This window comes from Ostrea edulis, chromosome 2 (assembly GCF_947568905.1).
Source record: "Ostrea edulis chromosome 2, xbOstEdul1.1, whole genome shotgun sequence".
NCBI classification, from domain to species: Eukaryota; Metazoa; Mollusca; class Bivalvia; order Ostreida; family Ostreidae; genus Ostrea; species Ostrea edulis.
This window is the reverse complement of record NC_079165.1, coordinates 7,948,207-7,967,522: the sequence shown is the minus strand read 5'-3', so window position 1 is coordinate 7,967,522 and position 19,316 is coordinate 7,948,207. Positions and strand designations below refer to the sequence as shown.

General features: G+C 34.0%; 2 protein-coding genes across 3 annotated transcripts; one reads left to right on the top strand and one right to left on the bottom strand.

The window, feature by feature from the left end:
- The first annotated feature begins 1,530 nt into the window (after positions 1 to 1,530).
- LOC125679675 (surfeit locus protein 4-like) lies at positions 1,531 to 8,850 on the top strand. The gene is made up of 4 exons (XM_048919088.2): positions 1,531 to 1,888; positions 2,367 to 2,630; positions 3,287 to 3,330; positions 7,220 to 8,850. The coding sequence occupies exons 1-4, from the start codon at positions 1,838 to 1,840 to the stop codon at positions 7,671 to 7,673; spliced, it is 813 nt and encodes a 270-aa protein (XP_048775045.1). The 5' UTR covers positions 1,531 to 1,837; the 3' UTR covers positions 7,674 to 8,850.
- A 496-nt stretch (positions 8,851 to 9,346) lies between these two features.
- LOC125679674 (adenylate kinase 8-like) lies at positions 9,347 to 17,249 on the bottom strand. Of its 2 annotated transcripts, XM_048919087.2 has the most exons (11): positions 17,096 to 17,249; positions 16,556 to 16,640; positions 16,086 to 16,249; positions 14,654 to 14,804; positions 13,733 to 13,804; positions 12,901 to 13,101; positions 12,554 to 12,685; positions 11,869 to 11,958; positions 10,913 to 10,939; positions 9,963 to 10,104; positions 9,347 to 9,850 (listed from the first exon to the last, which is right to left on the bottom strand). In XM_048919087.2, exons 1-11 carry the CDS (start codon positions 17,177 to 17,179, stop codon positions 9,529 to 9,531), a joined length of 1,470 nt encoding a protein of 489 aa, XP_048775044.2. In that variant the 5' UTR covers positions 17,180 to 17,249; the 3' UTR covers positions 9,347 to 9,528. The 2 variants fall into 2 exon arrangements, with proteins under 2 accessions (XP_048775044.2, XP_056013492.1); XM_056157517.1 differs by lacking the exon at positions 10,913 to 10,939.
- Positions 17,250 to 19,316: the final 2,067 nt, after the last annotated feature.

Here is a 19,316-nt window from a genome sequence, read left to right as displayed (position 1 = left end):
CAAAATGACTTATTATTTCCAATGTGTTTTATTCACCGTTTCCTTCTTGTGAGTTTAATGAACGACTTCAGCGAAATCATTTAATGCCCTGCTGAAAAAGGTCTTGGTGATAGTAGTTTACCAGGAATAAATGAAAGGGGAAGTCTGACTCTACAACTAGAGATAGAGTAGGTCTTCCCACGGGGAAGTCTGGCTCTAGAGTGAGACTTCCCCGGGGGTTCTCTCGCTCTAGAGCCAGGCTTCCGGGAGATTAAGGCTAACTCTAGATAGAGCCAGGCTTCCGGGGGGAAGTCTCATTATGGGGTAAGGCTCATGCACTCTACAACATCGGTTATTCAATTCAAGGTTAACCAGAAAAATATCTGTAATTGAGTCTGTTTATTCAAAGTTATGCATGCATATGTATTCAAAAACGAAATGCACAACGATTTGTGATTTTGGAGGATATATGCATGTATTCATCTCATAATTTTACAGTGTTTGTGTTCACTTCAGTGATGTGGTGTTTACACATATATACATGTACAAACCCATCATGTATAGTATTAGAGGCAAGCACTGAATTATGGATAGTAAATTTCAGTTAGTCCGCATGCATGCATGTAAGAATTAATTCATACCCAAATCCTCGTAGCATGCTTATATTCAATATTTTATTTTCTGAATGATCAGAAATTGCATATAGAAATAATATCTCGGTGTAACGGCGGGTGACGTACTAGTTAATCGCGCATACATATGTACCAAATTACATAATTCTAACTATTCCTTTTTATTGTAATCATTTCAGATTAATTTACAATTATTGCATGACAAATTACTGAAAATCACAAGATGAGCGAAAACATTCTGAAGAGTTTATTATGGACTTTTCTTTTAAAATATTGTGATAATATACATGTATTCCTGTTGGTTTAAAACAGGAAAGTTATGAAGATCACGGAGGAAATATAGACTAATTCTGATTAAGTCGCAAGTTTAGATTAGCCATTATAATTTACCTAAGTATAATGTCGCAAGAAAAATATCTAATTCGTTTTATGCTGCGTTCGCTTTAACTGTCATACCCCTGTCATCTCAATTATTTTTTTCCCATCAAAACTTCTTATTACGTAAATTATATTATATCGATGTTATGACGTTGCGTTTATAACGCTTGCGCAACGTCAACGACATTCAAAAGCCTTATGTCTCCCCTGTTATGATGTTCAAGCTGACCATTATTACAGAGGGAGTCAACTATTAAAAATACAACCACAACTATAGATACCCAATAATTGTAAAACTTTAGGTGTAAGCTTTAATATACTGAACAAAATCAGAATTTTAGAAAAATGAAAAAAAAAGAAAAGAAAGAAAGTTCGAAGGAGTAAAACAATTTACATGGATGTCATTAAACATTATATATTTTTGTATTTACTATACACAGTGTTCCATTTGCTTATCTAAACTAAAAACTTCATAATAATTTTATCATCATTTATTTAGGAACCGAAGAAAAAAAACATCGGGTTTGAAAAACAAAATTTTATAACGTGGCGGCTGTTATGTCAAGTGAAATAACTCCCCATGAGTTATACCGGCTAGTTGGTATTTTTTAAACAAAAGCTTCGTTTTATGTGTTTGATGAAGTCAGACTGATCAATTCAAATTTATTATATTCAATGCAATTTCAAAAATTTATTTAAATCTTTCCAATTTAGCAATTTACTTAGCTTTCTCCACATTAGAGATTTTGACTTTTGGTTCACACTATACAAATTTTCCCGTTTCCGGTTTCTCATGGGGGTACGTGGCCTGTGAAAGCAGAATACACATTTCGAAGATATTCCCAACAATGGCTCAAAGAAATGAATTAATTGATAAAGCGGAGGATATTGCTGATCAGGTAACAAAATACGGATGTTTTTGCAATTTATTTCTATGTTAAAAGATCCCAGAATCTAACAATGAATGTCAGAACATTATTACAAGTTACAAATTCATATGTGATGAAACACTTTCACCCTGTGTTTAGTAACACTGTACTACATGTTTAGTGGTATTACATTTTATGAATTTGAAATATGTTAGGTTTGACGTGCTTTTTTTTTTTTTATACCTAGTAGTGAGTGACAACTGTCAATATTTAAAATCACTTTAAATTACATGTACCATACTTGAACTATTGAAATGATTAGTCGCTAGATTTAACCAGAATACAGCTGGAATCATGTTCAAATCTTTTGCTGTCGGCGTAGACTGAGGTTGCACTTGCGCAGAATATGAAACTAGATTAGTTAACAGAATGGCTAAGTCAACCATCATGTCATTTAAGGTTTAAATTAGATGCATGCAATACATTCCTGTCATGCCGTATTTTGTAGGTGCTTCGTAAAAGTAAGCATATCTTGCCACATGTGGCCAGGTTTTGCCTCATTAGCACCTTCTTAGAAGATGGAATCCGAATGTGGAACCAGTGGGGGGAGCAGAGGGATTACATGAACCATACCTGGGGGTGTGGGTACTTCCTAGCCACCATGTTCGTCCTGGTCAATCTGTTTGGACAGCTGGGAGGCTGTGTAATGGTACTGAGCAGATTTAAAGTAACAATAGCTTGTGGAGTTCTTGTTGGAATTATAGTTTTACAGGTAAGTTGTTGTCAGGGAGCCTTTCATTGGGTTATGTTTGTATGCACAATTCCAGTGTTAGAGAACTTTTCTTAGATTTATATGTAGTGATATTGAACGAAGAAGTGAACTATTAAAGAGGAACAACACATTGTCATAATGGCTGGCTTCCTTTTAAAACAAATTTAGAAGAAATCTAGTTGGTTAGCTCAGTGGTTAACATGTAAGGCTATTAATCTGTAGATTGTGGGTTCAAATCTAGCAGGGGATTTTAAAGTTTTTCAGTTATAACTTTCACCTTAAGTAAAACTGTGTTTTAATTACTAGATAAGTGAATTAAGGCTTTCAAACTAAAAAAAATTAGTGTATATATCTTACACTTTCCATCTATAACAGCGTTTCCTCCCTAAAGATTGTTCACAGTTATCTGAAAACATTTTCACAGTAAATAATAATTAATCAAATGTTAACAAAATGGTTTGAGATATAAGCCACTTGCTATAAGTCAGACATGTGAATGATATGCAAGATGAATATTGTTCATGCTGGAATGTAAACAGATGTTGTTTTTCACATCTCATAAAACTCTTTAAATTTGAGGAAATAACAGTTCGTCATTTTGTATTGACTGCTTCATATCACTGAATATTCATTCTTATGTTGTTTTTCTTTTCCAGACTGTTGCATACAGCATTTTATGGGATTTGAAGTTTCTTTTAAGGTATGTATGATAATTTCTTATAGATTTGATATGTTAGTAATAACAGGAAATGGATGACATGTACAGTGTACACATATTATATGATGGTTATGCAAGCAGATTTCATGGTGACTAGTGACTATTAAATATTTTTAGCTCTCACCCCTGATTCAAGGGTTTAAATGGGCTTTACCAATCAAAATTAGTTGATCATTATTGTTGTTTTAAACTTACCAAATTTTCAATTCCTCCAGAATCACTGGGCCATTTGCATAAATCACCCTTTGGTGAAGGGATTCAAGTTGTTCTAATAAGGGACAGTGCCTCTACCCAAGAGAAGTTGATAAGAAATGTTAAAAGTAAGATGGATTGTTAAAAAATCTTTCTCTCAGGAATCACTGGATTTGAAAAAGCCATGACTAGTGTTGCAAAATCGGACGAAAATTACAAATGATTATTGAATTGAATCAGCAGCATACAATGGATTAAATAATCGATAGTTTGAACATCATTTACGTTTGTTTGAAAAAAATATAATGATAAAGTACAGGTACACCATATAATATCCATTCTGATTAAATGATAATCTTAATTAAACGTATTTACTGTTGTGTTTTATAAATTTATTTAGTCAATGAACTTATTGTCCAAAGTTCAATTCGATAATTGATTGTAACCAGAATTATACACAATAGGAATTATAGACAATAGTCAACTCCTGATGAATGTTTATCAACACTAACTGATTCACTCATTCCAATACTGATCCATTTTCATTTATCTATGAGTGAATGAAAAAGTGCTTGTTTTAACTGGACCTTTTAGCAATATTTCCAGCTACACTAAAACTCACTCACTATTGACAGAAGAGTCAGGTATACCAAAATACCTCCTTGCTAAAATTGATAATGAATTATTTATAAATTTTTTAAAAATTGGAACATTTGATATTTTTGTTGTCCTCAGAACTTTAGTTTCATGAGGATGATATTTTCAATATGAAATTGTAGGTTAGTATTTCTTAAATAAATAAAGTTAAATGCATTAAATTGTTGGGAAGACTTTATTTGACGATTGATTTCATGACATACGACCTCGAACATTGTTTTTGTCATTTTTTTTCTTATTCTTCAACCAAATTTTGTCCAGGCCCTAACTAGAGAACCCTTTGACTTTAAGACTTCAAAATTTGAACATAAGGAGATGGTATGGAGGAGGGGTGTCTGCCCCCAAAACTTTTGACCTTGACCCACTTATAAAGTCAAGTCAATCTTTTACGTCAACATATAGTCCAGGCCAATAGCTGAGAACCCTTTGACATTACGATTTCAAACTTGGAACATGGCAGGAGGACATAGATACAAGGTGCACTGCACCAAAATTTTTGACCTTGACCCCTTTCTTCATTCAAGGTCAAATTAAGAAAAACATGAATAGACCATAACTTTAGAACCCTTTGACATTATGAGGAAATGGGGAATTCCACCAAAATGTTTGACCATGACCCATTTATAAAGTCAAGGTCAATTTTTTATGTCAAAATATAGTCCAGGCCAAAGCTGACTTGACAACTGTTTGACATTAAAACTTTAAACTTGGAATATGGAGAGGTTATATGGAAGAGGGGTGCACACCACAAACATTTTTGACCTTCATCCACTTACGTGTCAAGGTCACTCTTTACATCAAGACTATAACCTGAGAACTATTTGACATTAGGATTTCAAACTTACAAATTAGAAAGCAGATATTAAGACAATATGTACTGTACTAAATTCTTTGACCTTGACCCATTTCTTCATTCAAGGTCACTCTTTTACATCAAAGTATAGTCAAGACTATAACCTGAGAACCCTTTGACCATGTTGACATTAGGATTTCAAACTTACAATATGGAAAGCAGACATTAAAACAAGATGTACTGTGCCAAATTTTTTTTACCATGACCCATTTCTTCATTCAATGTCATGTTTAAAAAAAAACTTGATGATTTCATAACTAAGATTTGTTTGACATCAAGACTGCAAACTTGTAATATGGAAAGGCAATATTGAGGAGGGGGTGCACATCACCAACATTTTTTGATCTTGACCTACTTACATTGTCAAGGTCACTCTTTTACATCAAAGTATAGTCCAGACCATAACCAGAGAACCCTTTGACATTAGGTTTTCAAACTTACAACATGGAAGGCAGATTTAACGTAGTTCCACACTCCTGTGACGTCTTAAGATTTTGCAAAGTCAATAATTTAATGACTGGAACATAAATTTTGTTGGAGTCTTTTTTCAATAGTTATTGTAAAAAATCTTGTTAGCCATAAAATATTTCAAAAGTGTTAGTTATATTTGAATAGTCAATGATGTGTTTCAAAATGTTGAATCCAAGGACAATAACTCTGTTTACATTAAATTATTTATCAAGTCCATTATGCAATAGATTTCCTATATTTTTCACAAACATTTTACCAAGGTGACAAGGAATTATTATCTGTGTCTTTTCATGAAATTACATAGAATTTTAATCCATGAGTGGTTTTGAATAGCTCAGCTGTATGGTGCCAGACTTAGGTTTTTTATGGGGGTATACATACTCTGGAAGCTATAGATTTGAAATTATTAAGGAAAGGTATGGATTTTTTCCCATAAATAAATATAACATATGTACATCTACTAATAAAAACAGAAAAAATGATATGTAAACCATGCTATAAGGAAATTGTGTCCATATTTGTTTGTTTTTTAACATTTTGGAGAATAAGGCTAATTCAATAATTTTGCACTTATTGTACTAAAACTTGATGAACAGATTGAAAATGACATGTGTTTTAGTTTTTGACATGTTTCCTGATAAATAAATGCAATTTAAATTATTTTTTTGTTTTGTTTTTGTTTTAAAATAACAACAGATAACTGTTTCCAATGAATTTCATAAAAATCTACATAGGGGTGCATTACTTCAGTAGTGTCTGTAATGAAAATTAATATGGAAATCCTTAACTATTTTGCCTTTTCTCATTACTCTGAATGTTAATTTATTGATTCCAAACAAAAAAATGCTACCTAAACCCCAAAAATCCAGGACTAAGGACCCACCTTAAGACAAGATGTACTGTACCAAATTTTTTTTACCTTGACCCATTGATTTTGATGCAAGCCGTTGTTATTGCCTCTTACGCTTGCACTCATTATTGTTGCCCCGGTTAGTAGACAATCAAACTTTGAAGGGGAGACATCTGTTTGTTTTTTTTGTAAAAAAAACAATACCCACTAGTTAGCATATAGATTCCTTATCGCAAGAAATTTTATTTAATGCCATGATGTATGACCTTGTGATCTCGGACTTAGAGTTTTACCCAATTTTTTAAAACTTTAACCATGCTAACAACTTTTGAATGCTAGTGATTCATCTTTCATATTTCATGTATGCATTCCTTGTGACAAGACCTTTCTTTTGGTATGAAAGTGTTTGACTTTGTAATCTTGACCTTGGATTTTGACCTACTTTTATGAAAAGTGAACCTAGGCAATATCTTCTAAAGTTATTAAGGTAGGGCTTTCATAAATTTGTATATATAAGTTCCTTATGGCAAGACTTTACATTTCATACTATGATTTTTTTTATCTGATGACATTGTATCATGGTTTTGTCGTGACCCTATTGGGCAAGGTTGGAGTCACAATATGGTGTCAACATTTTTCATGGAATTCAACATTGCAAAAATCTATTTTAAAAATCACAGTGTCTGAACAACAGCAGGGCCAGGGTGACTCATGTGGCCCATGTGCCTCTTGATTTTGATGACCACCTGAAAATATGAGATATTTTGATGCACCCCGTACATATGATTTTTCAATATGATTTCAGTTTTGAAAACATAAGAGCTAAAAAACAATTCTTACAATTCCAGAAATTTGGCGTTAGCTGGTGGCGTGTTGCTGCTTTTGGCTGAAGACAGAGCAGAAGGAAAAAGTTTATTTGCTGGACTCCCCTCTCTAGGCGAGAATAACCCCAAACAGTACATGCAGTTAAGCGGCCGAATTCTTCTCGTTTTGATGTTCCTGACCCTGGTTAGATTTGAAATGGACTTCTTCCAGATTATTCAGAATTTGGTGGGCACCGCACTTATCATACTTATTGCTGTGGGATATAAAACAAAATTATCAGCTTTAGTATTGGTCGTCTGGTTATCGTTTCTCAATGTTTACTTCAACGCCTTCTGGAACATCCCAGCATACAAGCCAATGAGGGACTTCCTGAAATATGACTTTTTCCAAACCCTGTCTGTCATTGGGGGTCTCCTGCTGGTGGTAGCTCATGGACCCGGTGGTGTTAGTATGGATGAACACAAAAAGAAATGGTAGTCTACATTTGTTATAATTAGGTATAAATTAAGAACTCCCGTCTTGGATTGGCACTATGTACAGCAAAGTGTTGCAGAATGCATGTAATACGTTTTGTAAAGGAGAAGAGCTAGAAATATACACTTACTACAACAGCCGTGTTCGTTTAATTGTTTATGTTATTTTGTTTGTTTTGTTGAATGGTACATGTTGATGCAGGTTGGGTATGGATAAATTGTAAGTCTTTTTAAGAATACTAATTGTTAAACTTGATAGATTTAAAGCAGTAGGGATATTACATAACATGCAAGTATATATTTAACGTGTATTTTTATTAATGCATAATTGTCAGAAATGTTGGTGTATTGTGGTTTACTAGATAAATGGTGTTTTTTTTTTAATTAATGACGATTTTTCCTCTAAAGAGTGGATCAGATATTACAATTTATACATATATGATATATTTACCTTTAAGATTTCTAGTCAATGGATCTGGAAATAAAAGTACATTAAATTTCAAGTATTAAATTATTTTGAGCAGGTTGTAGATTTTTCAGAGTTAATCAAATGTATTGATGTAACACATGACAGCAATTGATTGCCAAAGACCGAGTTATTTGAAATGGCAGGTGGTGCTTTTTACACATAAATCTGTATCTTGTAAAATAAGGCACTAGACTCCATTTGCTCTCACTGTTTATAAATTCAGTAAGTTTCAGAGGGTCTTTGTATTATGTAGAAAAGCAATGCATTGTGTCAAATATTTTTTCATATATAATACTTTATAAAAACAGCCCAGGTGGCTGTTATATTGTAGATCTATAATATATACATATTATCATTTAATGTGAAAAGTTAAACCCAATTCACAAACAAATACACTGGTTAAAAATCTTTGTATAGTACCAATTGGCTGAATTTAAAAGTGTTATACCATGCATGGAAATTACAACAACTTAAAGATTCCCCTTTGGTCTGTCTTTGGGTGTGTAGGACATAGCTGTGCCTCATTAATTATGTGTGCTAATTATTGTATCTTCCATTTGCATGACCTTCTTTAGTTCTGCTTTATCATGTAAAAGATGCTTGTGTGAATATAGAAGTATGCCAGTGTAAATGTCATCCGTGTTGTTACACAGGATTATTTTGTCATTACCACCACAGAAAACATCAAATAAAAAAAAATCTGTGTTATCAATATTGTATCAGTCATTGGTTTAGAAGAAGAAGAAGACCACCAAAACACGAACAGGATGTATATATTGGTGTTCAGTGCGTACAATGTGTGTGTAGATAGGTCATTAAGAAAAGTATCGTCTGGTGCGTTTCCTTCCTTGTTGATTTTCAAGCTGGTTTTGGCCAAGCTGTTGTCACTTCTTTTGAAGGAATGAATCTTGTCTACAGGTGAACACAGTAATTACACAGTGGTGATGAATTTTCAGGTGGCATTCTTGTAGAATCGGCCTTCTATCAGATTGCTATTACCGCCTCACCATGAACTGGGAAGGGATTGTGCATGGATGTAGTGCATGTATAATGGTGATAAATGATTTTGAGGTTTTAAACACTTGGGTTATAGTTAATGCAAGGGAATGATTTGCTTTGTGGAGCCCTTATTCTAACATCACAATGCATGGGAATTGCATTGCAAGGGGCATAACTCTTCCTAAAATATAACATACAACAAATCATAATTTTCATTCAAATAATTATGTCCCATATTTAATGTCAATACAATGTAAACATGTGTTTTGTAAATATAAGATTTTAAAATGTACAAATTGTCATTATAAACTAATAAACTCATTAGAATAGTCTTCTGTAATGTCAAAAGATGTCACCTAAACATTTTGTCTTTCTGGATGATCGGTTTAATTTATGTAGTAAATCGCTTTGGCAGTGGATTTACAATCATACTCTCGATACACTCAAACACTGTGTGAGGATCCTGGTCCGCATTCACATGCTGAGCCTCAGTGTAGTAATCTGCAATTTCCTCTACGTACGAAGAATATTCTGCGAGCCTCTGGCGAACGGCATCATCACCGTCCTTTGGATGTTTATGTAGTCTCTCTTTGATTTCCTGAGTTCTTGGTGGGTTGTATAACATGTGATATCGCTCTCCTGTGATTGGGTCAGTGGCTCGTAATGTTAATCGCTCTATCACAGAATCATTGGGAACATCTAAGAAGAAGACTCTGCAAAAAACAAAATGACTGTTTTAAGTATCACATGCAGTGTTGTCATGATTCAGACTGCCTTGAAATCTGGAAAATGTAAATGGACTGAAGAAAAGTATCCATTTCTCACCTGTTTGGAACAAATCCGTCTTTAGCGAGGGCCTCTGCTTGTTCCCGGGTGCGGGGGTAGCCATGGAGGACCCAACCCCTACTGACGCAATCTAACTGGCCAAGACGCTCCCTCATAATGTCTAGGATTATGTTGTCTGGCACTACAAGGACAAACCAGTAAATTTAAATCTAGTCCAGCAACAAACCAACAATATTGTCTTGTGCATATATTTATATTTACAAGAAGTTCACATATCAACACTATTGGATGAATATTTATAAAAGTTGAGATTCTATCATATATACATATTGCTGTACCATGATAGGATCATCAGAGATTCCCATCTAAATAGGAAATGAACAACACAGATTGTTGTCAAAGTCACTCTGCAGAAAGAATGCTTATTCATCTAAAATTATCAACAGGAATGAAAGCACTGTATCAATCAAAAAGAATAATCGGAGTTTAACGAGAATCTGAAATAAAGAAAAGTTAAGCTACTGAGTATACACGTTATTTATCTATTAATGAGGCAGAATTAACAGAGTTGCCTCTCTTTGTAGAGATTCTAGACAAGTTAATTGAATTTATTAATACAATATATATTTGCTCTGATTTATTGGTGAGTATACTCTATGTTTTTCTTGTGATTTCATGGCTACTTTCCTGTACACTGTGTAAACAATGGATTGATTTCTGAATGTTTTACTTGATAATCTACTTGATTAGGCTGTATACAATGTCTACCACATTCAGTATAACGTATCGAGTCACACAAGTGTTGTCTACAAGTAATCAGTTATACATACAAATCGGATTTTGTTCAAAATTTGACAGTGTAATGAAATCATGAAGTAGAATAATCAAAGTTGTTTTCTCTACAATATAGTCAGATTAGAAGAATAAGACAGGAATTGATTTATACTAAACAAAGCATTAGACTTGCCTTAGGTAATAGAGTTACTTACATTTAACCCCCTCATTTCCATTCAAGCCTTTGAGAAAACATTTTAAGTCATGTATTTAAAACTCAAAAGTGATACACAAGTATATGATTTTCTCATAAAAGTAGATACGTGCCTGCTCTCTTTAAAAGGATAGCATGAAATTGTTCTCATAACACTAAAACTGTGCCTGCTGTCTTTAGAAATATTGCATGAAATAGTTTATGACTTCATACTTTCTTTTAGAAGTTTTAGAACATGACCCACTTTTTCATCCAATCAGCAATTACTAAATATTCTATGAAGTGATGCACTTATTCCTTAAGAATTTTTTACATTCAGTGATGTCACATTTTTATTTGACACCTTCGAGTACTGTAAGAAAGAGAGAAAAAATTTGATTGGTGCAGAACTTTGAATCAGCCAATGAAAAAGTGGGTTATTTTCTAAGTAAGTTAGATCACATTAAGTAAAATTCTAGCCATTAAGAAAGGACTCGGTTACTACGATCCCTCCGCCCCTTCTTAATTGCTAACATTTTACTTGATATGACCTAACATTTACCTGAAACAAAATAATTTGAAAACAAAATGATTTGATTTTCTATCACAATACTCCAACACGATGTACAAACAAAGACACGTCTTTTCCATTTGCAATATAAGAGCACATTTTAAATTCTGCATGTATGGATTATGATAATTAATGTAAACTGTCTATGTCAACTGGTAGATGAACACCTGTTACACTTTATCTTGTTTAAATGTGCTGTGTATATCACCCATTGAAAGCAAAACTATGCTGAATTACAATCGTCTGTATATCATTGCTCATTGAAAGATTAAAACTATGTCTAGCAGTATCAATCATCTGTATAAATCTATACCCCTTATTTCAAACTAGACTATTGATATGTCTAACAGGTCATTTTATACTGTAGACTATATGATAAACAGTATGATAGGATGTTGCTGCCTTACCCATCATAGATTTCTCAATGTAGGCCTTTGCTGCTTGTCCTGCCTTTGTTTCGTCTGCAATGGCTTGTTTTACTAGTGAACCAGAGGAGACTGCAAGAGAGGACAGCGTTAGGATGACTATATACATGTATGATAAAACAGGCACGATAACCCAATATATAGGTCAAATCGATTACATCAATATATAGGTCAAATCGATAACCTAATATATAGGTCAAATCGATAACCCAATATATAGGTCAAATCCATTACATCAAATCTGTATTATACCATGTAAGCAGAATTTTTAGCAAGGATTTAATTTTGGCATTATTAGCAAGAGTAATGAGATTGCTAAAATTGAATATCGCTAACAATTTATTCCATATTGGAAGAAATAGTTATCTTTCCTGGAATTATAAAGTCACTTAAATCAGCTCTCACTGAATATATATCTCAAACTTAATGGGACCGAGATAAAGCTTCAAGATATCTGAAGATTTCTAGATATCATGGGTAAAATACTTAAAGAATAAGTGGTTTGAATCACTTTGACATATCCATGTTATTCGAGATATCAGTGTTCGAGATACCGGAGTTCAACTGTATATACTCATTTTTATGGAAAAATCGCTAAATTCTTTTCTCGCAAAAAATTACACTTATACGGTAACATGGTAATCTGACTTAATACTGGATTCCATACCATTGACAATGTTGTACTTGTTTGCCAGAAGGGCGGCCTGAACACCTTTCCCTGAGCCTGTGGGTCCCAGTAGTACAATCCTGGGGGTGTGGGGAGCATTGGACCGGGTTTGACTGCACAGGTAGGAATACACTGGGGAAAAAAATCACATCATCTCAAAGAGCATTCGCATTTTACAAATAATATTTTGTACAACAATGAAAATGAATACATATGTATTTCAGACTGAGATGAATTCCCAAGTCTTGGATGAAATTTCTGTAACATTTGCCAAAAAGCATTGTTAAGAAAACAGCACCTTCAGGCTTTGTAAAATGTGAAATTTCACCTCCCCCCAAAATACACACCTTGTGAGAATACATCGGCTTTGGGTTGATCAGCATTAACCGTCTTGACGACCTTTTTGTAGCACTCTAGGATTTCGTCAATATGTCGGTGGTATTCTATGAGTTTATTGACCATGTCTTCCTCTGTGTAGCCTGGTGTTTCCTCCAGACGATTCTGGATTTCGCCATTGGGAGGCCAGTCAAATGTTGTGTGGTAAATGTCTGTAGAAATAAAGCTTAACACATGAGTAAAAAAAATCATCATTTACTATTTAGTGGAAATATAAAATACTGTAAAAATGATTTAAATTTTGTGATTCTGTATACTAAATATCGGTAATTGTAGTGACAGAAATATATTATTAGCAGATTTTTCTCAAAAAAGTAGTTTAAAATATTTGCACAATATCATAAGGCAGAATTTCATTTAACATAATTATGTATCATTTATACAAATGAAAAAAGTTTGGTGCTTTTATTTTTGGTAAATTTTACTCATCTGCCAAAGTAGCCAACCTTTCTAGAGAGCAACATAGTACCCAAAAGTTTGCTTGGTAAAATTTACTAGCAAGACATAATTTTCATAAATGTCCATTTTGTTCAACAATACATAAAAAAAAAAAATTTTATTAATTCATGAGAAGCTTGTTTAACGATAAGTCTACTTTGCAAAATTTATGCAAAAATGAAGTTCTCGTTAAGGAAGTCATTTGCAGTACATATATACAGACTCAGGGGTCACTCGCTCATCATAAAAACAACCATTCTTGTCACTCATTATTAAAAAAAATTCTTGTTGCTCACTCATTATAAAAAGAACTATTCTTGTTCATTTAAAGGATGTGACCGTTACCTCCAGTTTTTGGATCCACCCTTCTTCCCTGAGCTCTCTCTATCAGGACTGTGTCCGGTGCATCCAGTATTACTGCAACAGGAAATAGGTGTTTATTCAATTGTTCTTAATAATGTCAATTTACACAACAAATGAGCATTTCATTCAGGTAGATAAGTCTTTTAATCTACCGACTCAGGAACAACACCTGCATGTAGATTTAAGACTCAGGCTTAGTTCAACAAATAGCTAAAAGATAGTGGATTCAAGAGTCAGCCTTAGTCCAACAAATAGCTAAAAGATAGTGCATGTAGATTCAAGATTCAGGCTTAGTCCAACAAATAACTAAAAGATAGTGGATTCAAAAGTCTGAATTAGTCAAACAAATAAAGACTACCGGAAGTGAAAGAAAAGTTCTCTTTCTGATAAGGTAGTCCACAATTTATTGATTTAGTCTTCTATAATTTGAAGAACATTTACATGCCCACCAATAGTATTATACACAGTGACAACTAGATCAACGGTATTCCTGATTTAAAATCCATTCAGATGGACACTATCACAGTACAAGAATCAACAATACAAATATACATGTATGTTGATACTTGTGGGAATTGAAAAACCTTGTCTTGCTGGCCAAGTAGACTGTAATGTGTTTTATAGAGAACCTTAAATTAATTAGATTAATATTTCCAAAATATTTATGAAGGTTAAAATTAATACAATGGTTTGAATATATCCCCGTGAACAGTAATTATAGATATCCTTCATACTACAATGTTTTGGATATGAACTGTGATTTAGATATCCTTACTAGAATGTTTTGGATATGTTCAACTGTGATTATAGATATCCTCACCACAATGTTTTGGATATGAACAGTAATTATAGATATCCTTACTAGAATGTTTTGGATATGAACTGTGATTTAGATATCCTCACCACAATGTTTTGGATGCATTCCCACTGACTGCAATGCCAATGCTTGTTCTCTCGTTTGGGGAAATCCCTCCAACACGAAGCCTTTCTTTACACAGTCCATTAATTTTAATCTCTCTGTCAGAATCTGCACCCAGATATCAGATGGTACAGGCTGAAACATTTCAAGTACATTCTCTAAACTGTTTAAAACTTTTTGAACATACAATTGTATATATAACAAAATAATACCAAATATTGACAGTCATTGACCATGCACAGATATATATACAGTCAAACCTCATTATCTCGAACTCAATGGGACCAAGAAAAAACTTTCGAGATATCCATGATATTCGAGATATTAGTGTTTGAAATACTGAAGTTCAATTGTACACGTAAGTATCGATTAACGCAATTTCAACTAATCCAGTGTCATGTATAAATTGGCAAACAAAGAAATGTATCATAAGTAAATTTACCTTACAAAAACAATGCATGTACTTGCTACATTAATAATTTCCAAATTTATTAACATTAAAATGACACATATAACATTTAGTCTAGATAATGTTACTTATCAGGATTGTCACTGACTTGGTTTCATCTTTTAAATTCCATGTATGGACTTTACAACCTGACAAATTTCCATAGACAGTCCATAACAAACCTAAATAAATGTCTTGTTGAAGACCAATATGAAAAGATGTCTAAGAAAGATATACAATTAAAGAAACATTCTGGATGCCATGTTACCATCTAAATTTTGCGACTCCCCATCTTTTAAGGACATACGCGATGTTTCTGGTATTTTCTCTAAAAAAAATTTTTTATCTCCTCGATTTGCAATCTGACTGAAAATCAGATCCTGTGACCCACACACAAAGATTGCTAGACTAGAAAAATAATAGTAATGCCTAATTAAAATAGTTTTAAATTACAATTTAACAGTGAATGACATTTTTTTTTAAAGGAAAGTCAGAATTATTTAAAAAAAAAACATTTCTCTTGTCCCTTGCATGAATTCAATCATGTAGAATACACAGTGACCTGAAACAACTATGATGTCGCACACAAGTGAAGTGAGAAACTGTTCAGTCTAAAGTATTTACTTTCAATAATATTGTCTGTATTCATCTCTTCCTCTGGAGCTGTGTAACTCACTCACTCTGAGCAGTTTGTCACTTTGAAATTAAAGTATGTAAACAAGGGAAATAACTCTTCTATTAACTGAGTGTAGCTGTCAGCCGGGTTCGATCAGGGGTGGCCAGATAGCTCAGTTAGCAGAGCACCTGACTAGAGATTCAGGGGGCCCAGGTTCGAATCCCAATCTGGTCTGTTGCATTTTCTTCCTTCCTGTTACACGTGTATGGCTAATTATGGCTGCTACTGGTGGTGCACGACAATCGATGTAAACCAATGATTAAATATTCAACTTTTTATTTAATTATATTACCTCTTTCTTCTTGAGTAGGTCCATGACCTTCATCTTGATTTCTGTTTCTGACTCCTGGATGAGATTTTCTGTCGTCAAGTGAGCTGTTCGTAGTTTGTTGGCACACAGTTTGCTGATACTCTTTTTGCCGGAGGCCGGAGGTCCCAGAATGATGACCTGTGGTACTGCAAGCACCAAAGAACCAAAACACGTCAACAACTTTAAACTGACAAACACTTGTATGCTATCATACTTCTTATTTGATCAAAGCAGACTCATCTATATTTATTCTTGCAACTTTAAACTGACAAACACTTGTATGCTATCATGCTTCTTATTTTATCAAAGCAGACTCATCTATAATAATTCTTGCAAGATACATGTATATGCACTTCCTTTTCTCACTCCCCTGTCTTTAGAGAGAGGGGGAGGGGTATAAGTGTTGCATTGATAAGGATTGGCTGAGAGTGGAGAAAATGGAAAGTACTCACCATCATCATTTTCTTTTTTCAGTTGTTCAACAAGAAATGCTAGAGGGTCTTCAGGTTTGTTTACTATCAGGTGTTCTATCAACCTCTGCAAGGTGAATTAAATGCACAGACTTAATTAACTTAGTTTCAAACTTGTAATATAATCATAAGTAAATATCAGCTAGAATGTGTATGTACAGGAATCAGTTGACTACAAGCTAAACTCGTTACATAGTTTAACTAATAATATACTCTCAGTCTCAGTGAAAACCATACGATTTGCGGGTTTCGACCCTTGAACCCTATGGATTTACCAACAACGTGTAAATAAAATAGGGTATGATGTACTCCATTCATTGATTATAAACATCATCTTTCATTCTCTTCAGACACAAATTTATGTTAAGTTATTCTTATGACAAAAGATAGACTGTTCGTTGGGCCCTAATTTAAATAGGCCTATGGAAAATGCATTCATATAAATAATGTACGCTGAGCTGTGCATTATATACGCCATTAAATTACATCTCGTCAACATGATTGAAATATAACATTACAAACCTTGTACATATCAAAGATACCATGTTCCTCGGCATATGTACTGAATTCGGGGGGAATCAGAAGTGGTCTTTTTGTTTGGTCCATCTTTCAACGGTTCCCGTTACGTTCGTGTTGACTGCGTTGCTATGCTAGATGCAAGCGTAATTCCGAACCCGATCGATATACCGCGCAAAGTATAAAACGAATCTCAAAACTTTTATAATCCCGTTTTAGAATTATGCACAACTAATATACATATTTTAAAAAAAATTTCCTCAGCATCTACGAACTGTATACCATCAGTGGCGGATCCAGCGCCGGTACGTCAGACCATGAGCACCCCACCCCTCACAAATTTTTACATGTTCCATTTTTCTTTCATAGAAATATGACCAAAAACACTAAAATATATACGTCTTATTTTGTAAGAATTCAGTAGCTTCAGGGGACTTTGCCACCACGACGTTGCCCTGGACTCACTGAGGTCCCCAATACAGCCCCAAACACCCATCTCTGTTTACTGCCCCCCCCCCCCCCCCCCCCTCGAAATGCCTGGATCCGTCACTGACAATGGCCTTCTTTATTTTAACAGAAAACATTGCAAATTCCATTTTCAAAATAAAAAAGATTTTAAGGTGATAATACATTAGTTGATGAACCTAAATGGCATGTAGAGATTAAGTGGTCATTAATTTTCAATGACTTAAAATCAAGGTTATTGATTTTAGAATTCCCAAAATCCAAGAATGTAATATATTCATATTATCTCCCTACAAAGCTGTTACAACTTGATTTCCTTATTGATATGTACGAGGTTTGTAATGTTGGTGGAACTGAGATCTAATGGTTTAAAATATACGTGGGCTTATTTCCACTTATGACCTGCCTAGCATTACATACAAAGTTTGCAGGAAAAACAATTTTGGAGTTATACAATCATTAGTAAAATTCTTAGTGACCTTCACCTTTGACCTCATATTGAAAAGGTGTTCTTCTCTGGCCACTGTTTATTTAAAATAAATAAACATTTCTCCGACCATTGTGCATTTAAAAATACTGAGGTCTGTTTAGTTGAAAAATACTAAAGCTAATATGCCATACAATTTAACATCATTTTATTTTCCAATTATACGTGGAGTAGAATACATTTAACTTTCAAGTCAAAAACATTATGAAACAAGGGGGCCATAGGCCACATCACTCACACTGGCCCTGCTGTTCTTCAGATCTTAAAAATATGCTTTTATACCCTCTTTATTTCCATGAAAAAATTTCAACCCCGCCTAAGCAAAATGGGGTCATGACTTAACCCACATTAAATCCACATAACGTATGGATGCCTTATATTCCTCTGTATTCAGGTATCACGTAAACTTCTATTCCTATTTTAGCCCCACCCTAACCTCTAGTTTATGAAGTCATACTTGCATTTGAAATTAGCAGAACAAGTTTAGCACGAAAAGTGCTAAAATAACTAGAGATTGTTTTTATGAAAAACTTGGTAGTGCTCCAAATGAAACCTCCTTCCTTTAATGAACTGCATGGTAATGAGGGGAAAGCATGAGCAGGAACATAGACAATATGAACTCCGATAAGCCACATAGGAGAAGTGTTCACAAACTATTTTACACCCTCCACCCCTCAGATCCACTATAACTTTAAGGAAAACAATTGGATCCTCCTGTCCCTGCAAAATGCACATCTACAAATGGTATTGAATTACCATACAAAATTTCAAGTCTTTCGGATAAGCCATATAAAAGGAGAAGCGTTCACAAGCTATCTTAACATCCTCCACCCCTCTTAGATCCACTAGAACTTTCAGGAAAATGATTGGATCCTCTTGACAATATGCACATCTACAAATGGCAATGAAGCATTGTACAAAGTTTAAAATCTATCCAATAAGCCATATAGGAGAAGTGTTCACATGCTATTTTACATCCTCCACCCCTCTTAGATCCACAATAACTTTTAGGAAAATAACTGGATCCTCCTGTCTTGACAATATGCACATCTACAAATGGCAATGAAGCATTGTACAAAGTTTCAAGTCTATCCAATAAGCCATAAAGGAGAAGAAGCGTTCACAAGACTTTGGGACAGACAGACGGTAAAACGGGCGGACGGAAAGTACAGAAACAATGACCAGTGCAGTAAATATTGACCACTCTTTGTGTACACTGCTACATGTAGTATACATAATACATGTATTATATGCGATGCGTTTCACGTTCTTGAA

Coding starts and splice junctions, on each gene's coding strand:
- LOC125679674 (XM_048919087.2), bottom strand. CDS start 17,179: ATGGACCAAACAAAAAGACCACTTCTGATTCCCCCCGAATTCAGTACA. Junction 16,641..17,095: donor GTATCTTTGATATGTACAAG/GTTTGTAATGTT, acceptor TTCACCTTGCAG/AGGTTGATAGAACACCTGAT. Junction 14,805..16,085: donor ACCTACTCAAGAAGAAAGAG/GTAATATAATTA, acceptor GAAATGTTTCAG/CCTGTACCATCTGATATCTG.
- LOC125679675 (XM_048919088.2), top strand. CDS start 1,838: ATGGCTCAAAGAAATGAATTAATTGATAAAGCGGAGGATATTGCTGAT. Junction 2,631..3,286: donor TTGGAATTATAGTTTTACAG/GTAAGTTGTTGT, acceptor TTTCTTTTCCAG/ACTGTTGCATACAGCATTTT. Junction 3,331..7,219: donor GATTTGAAGTTTCTTTTAAG/GTATGTATGATA, acceptor TTACAATTCCAG/AAATTTGGCGTTAGCTGGTG.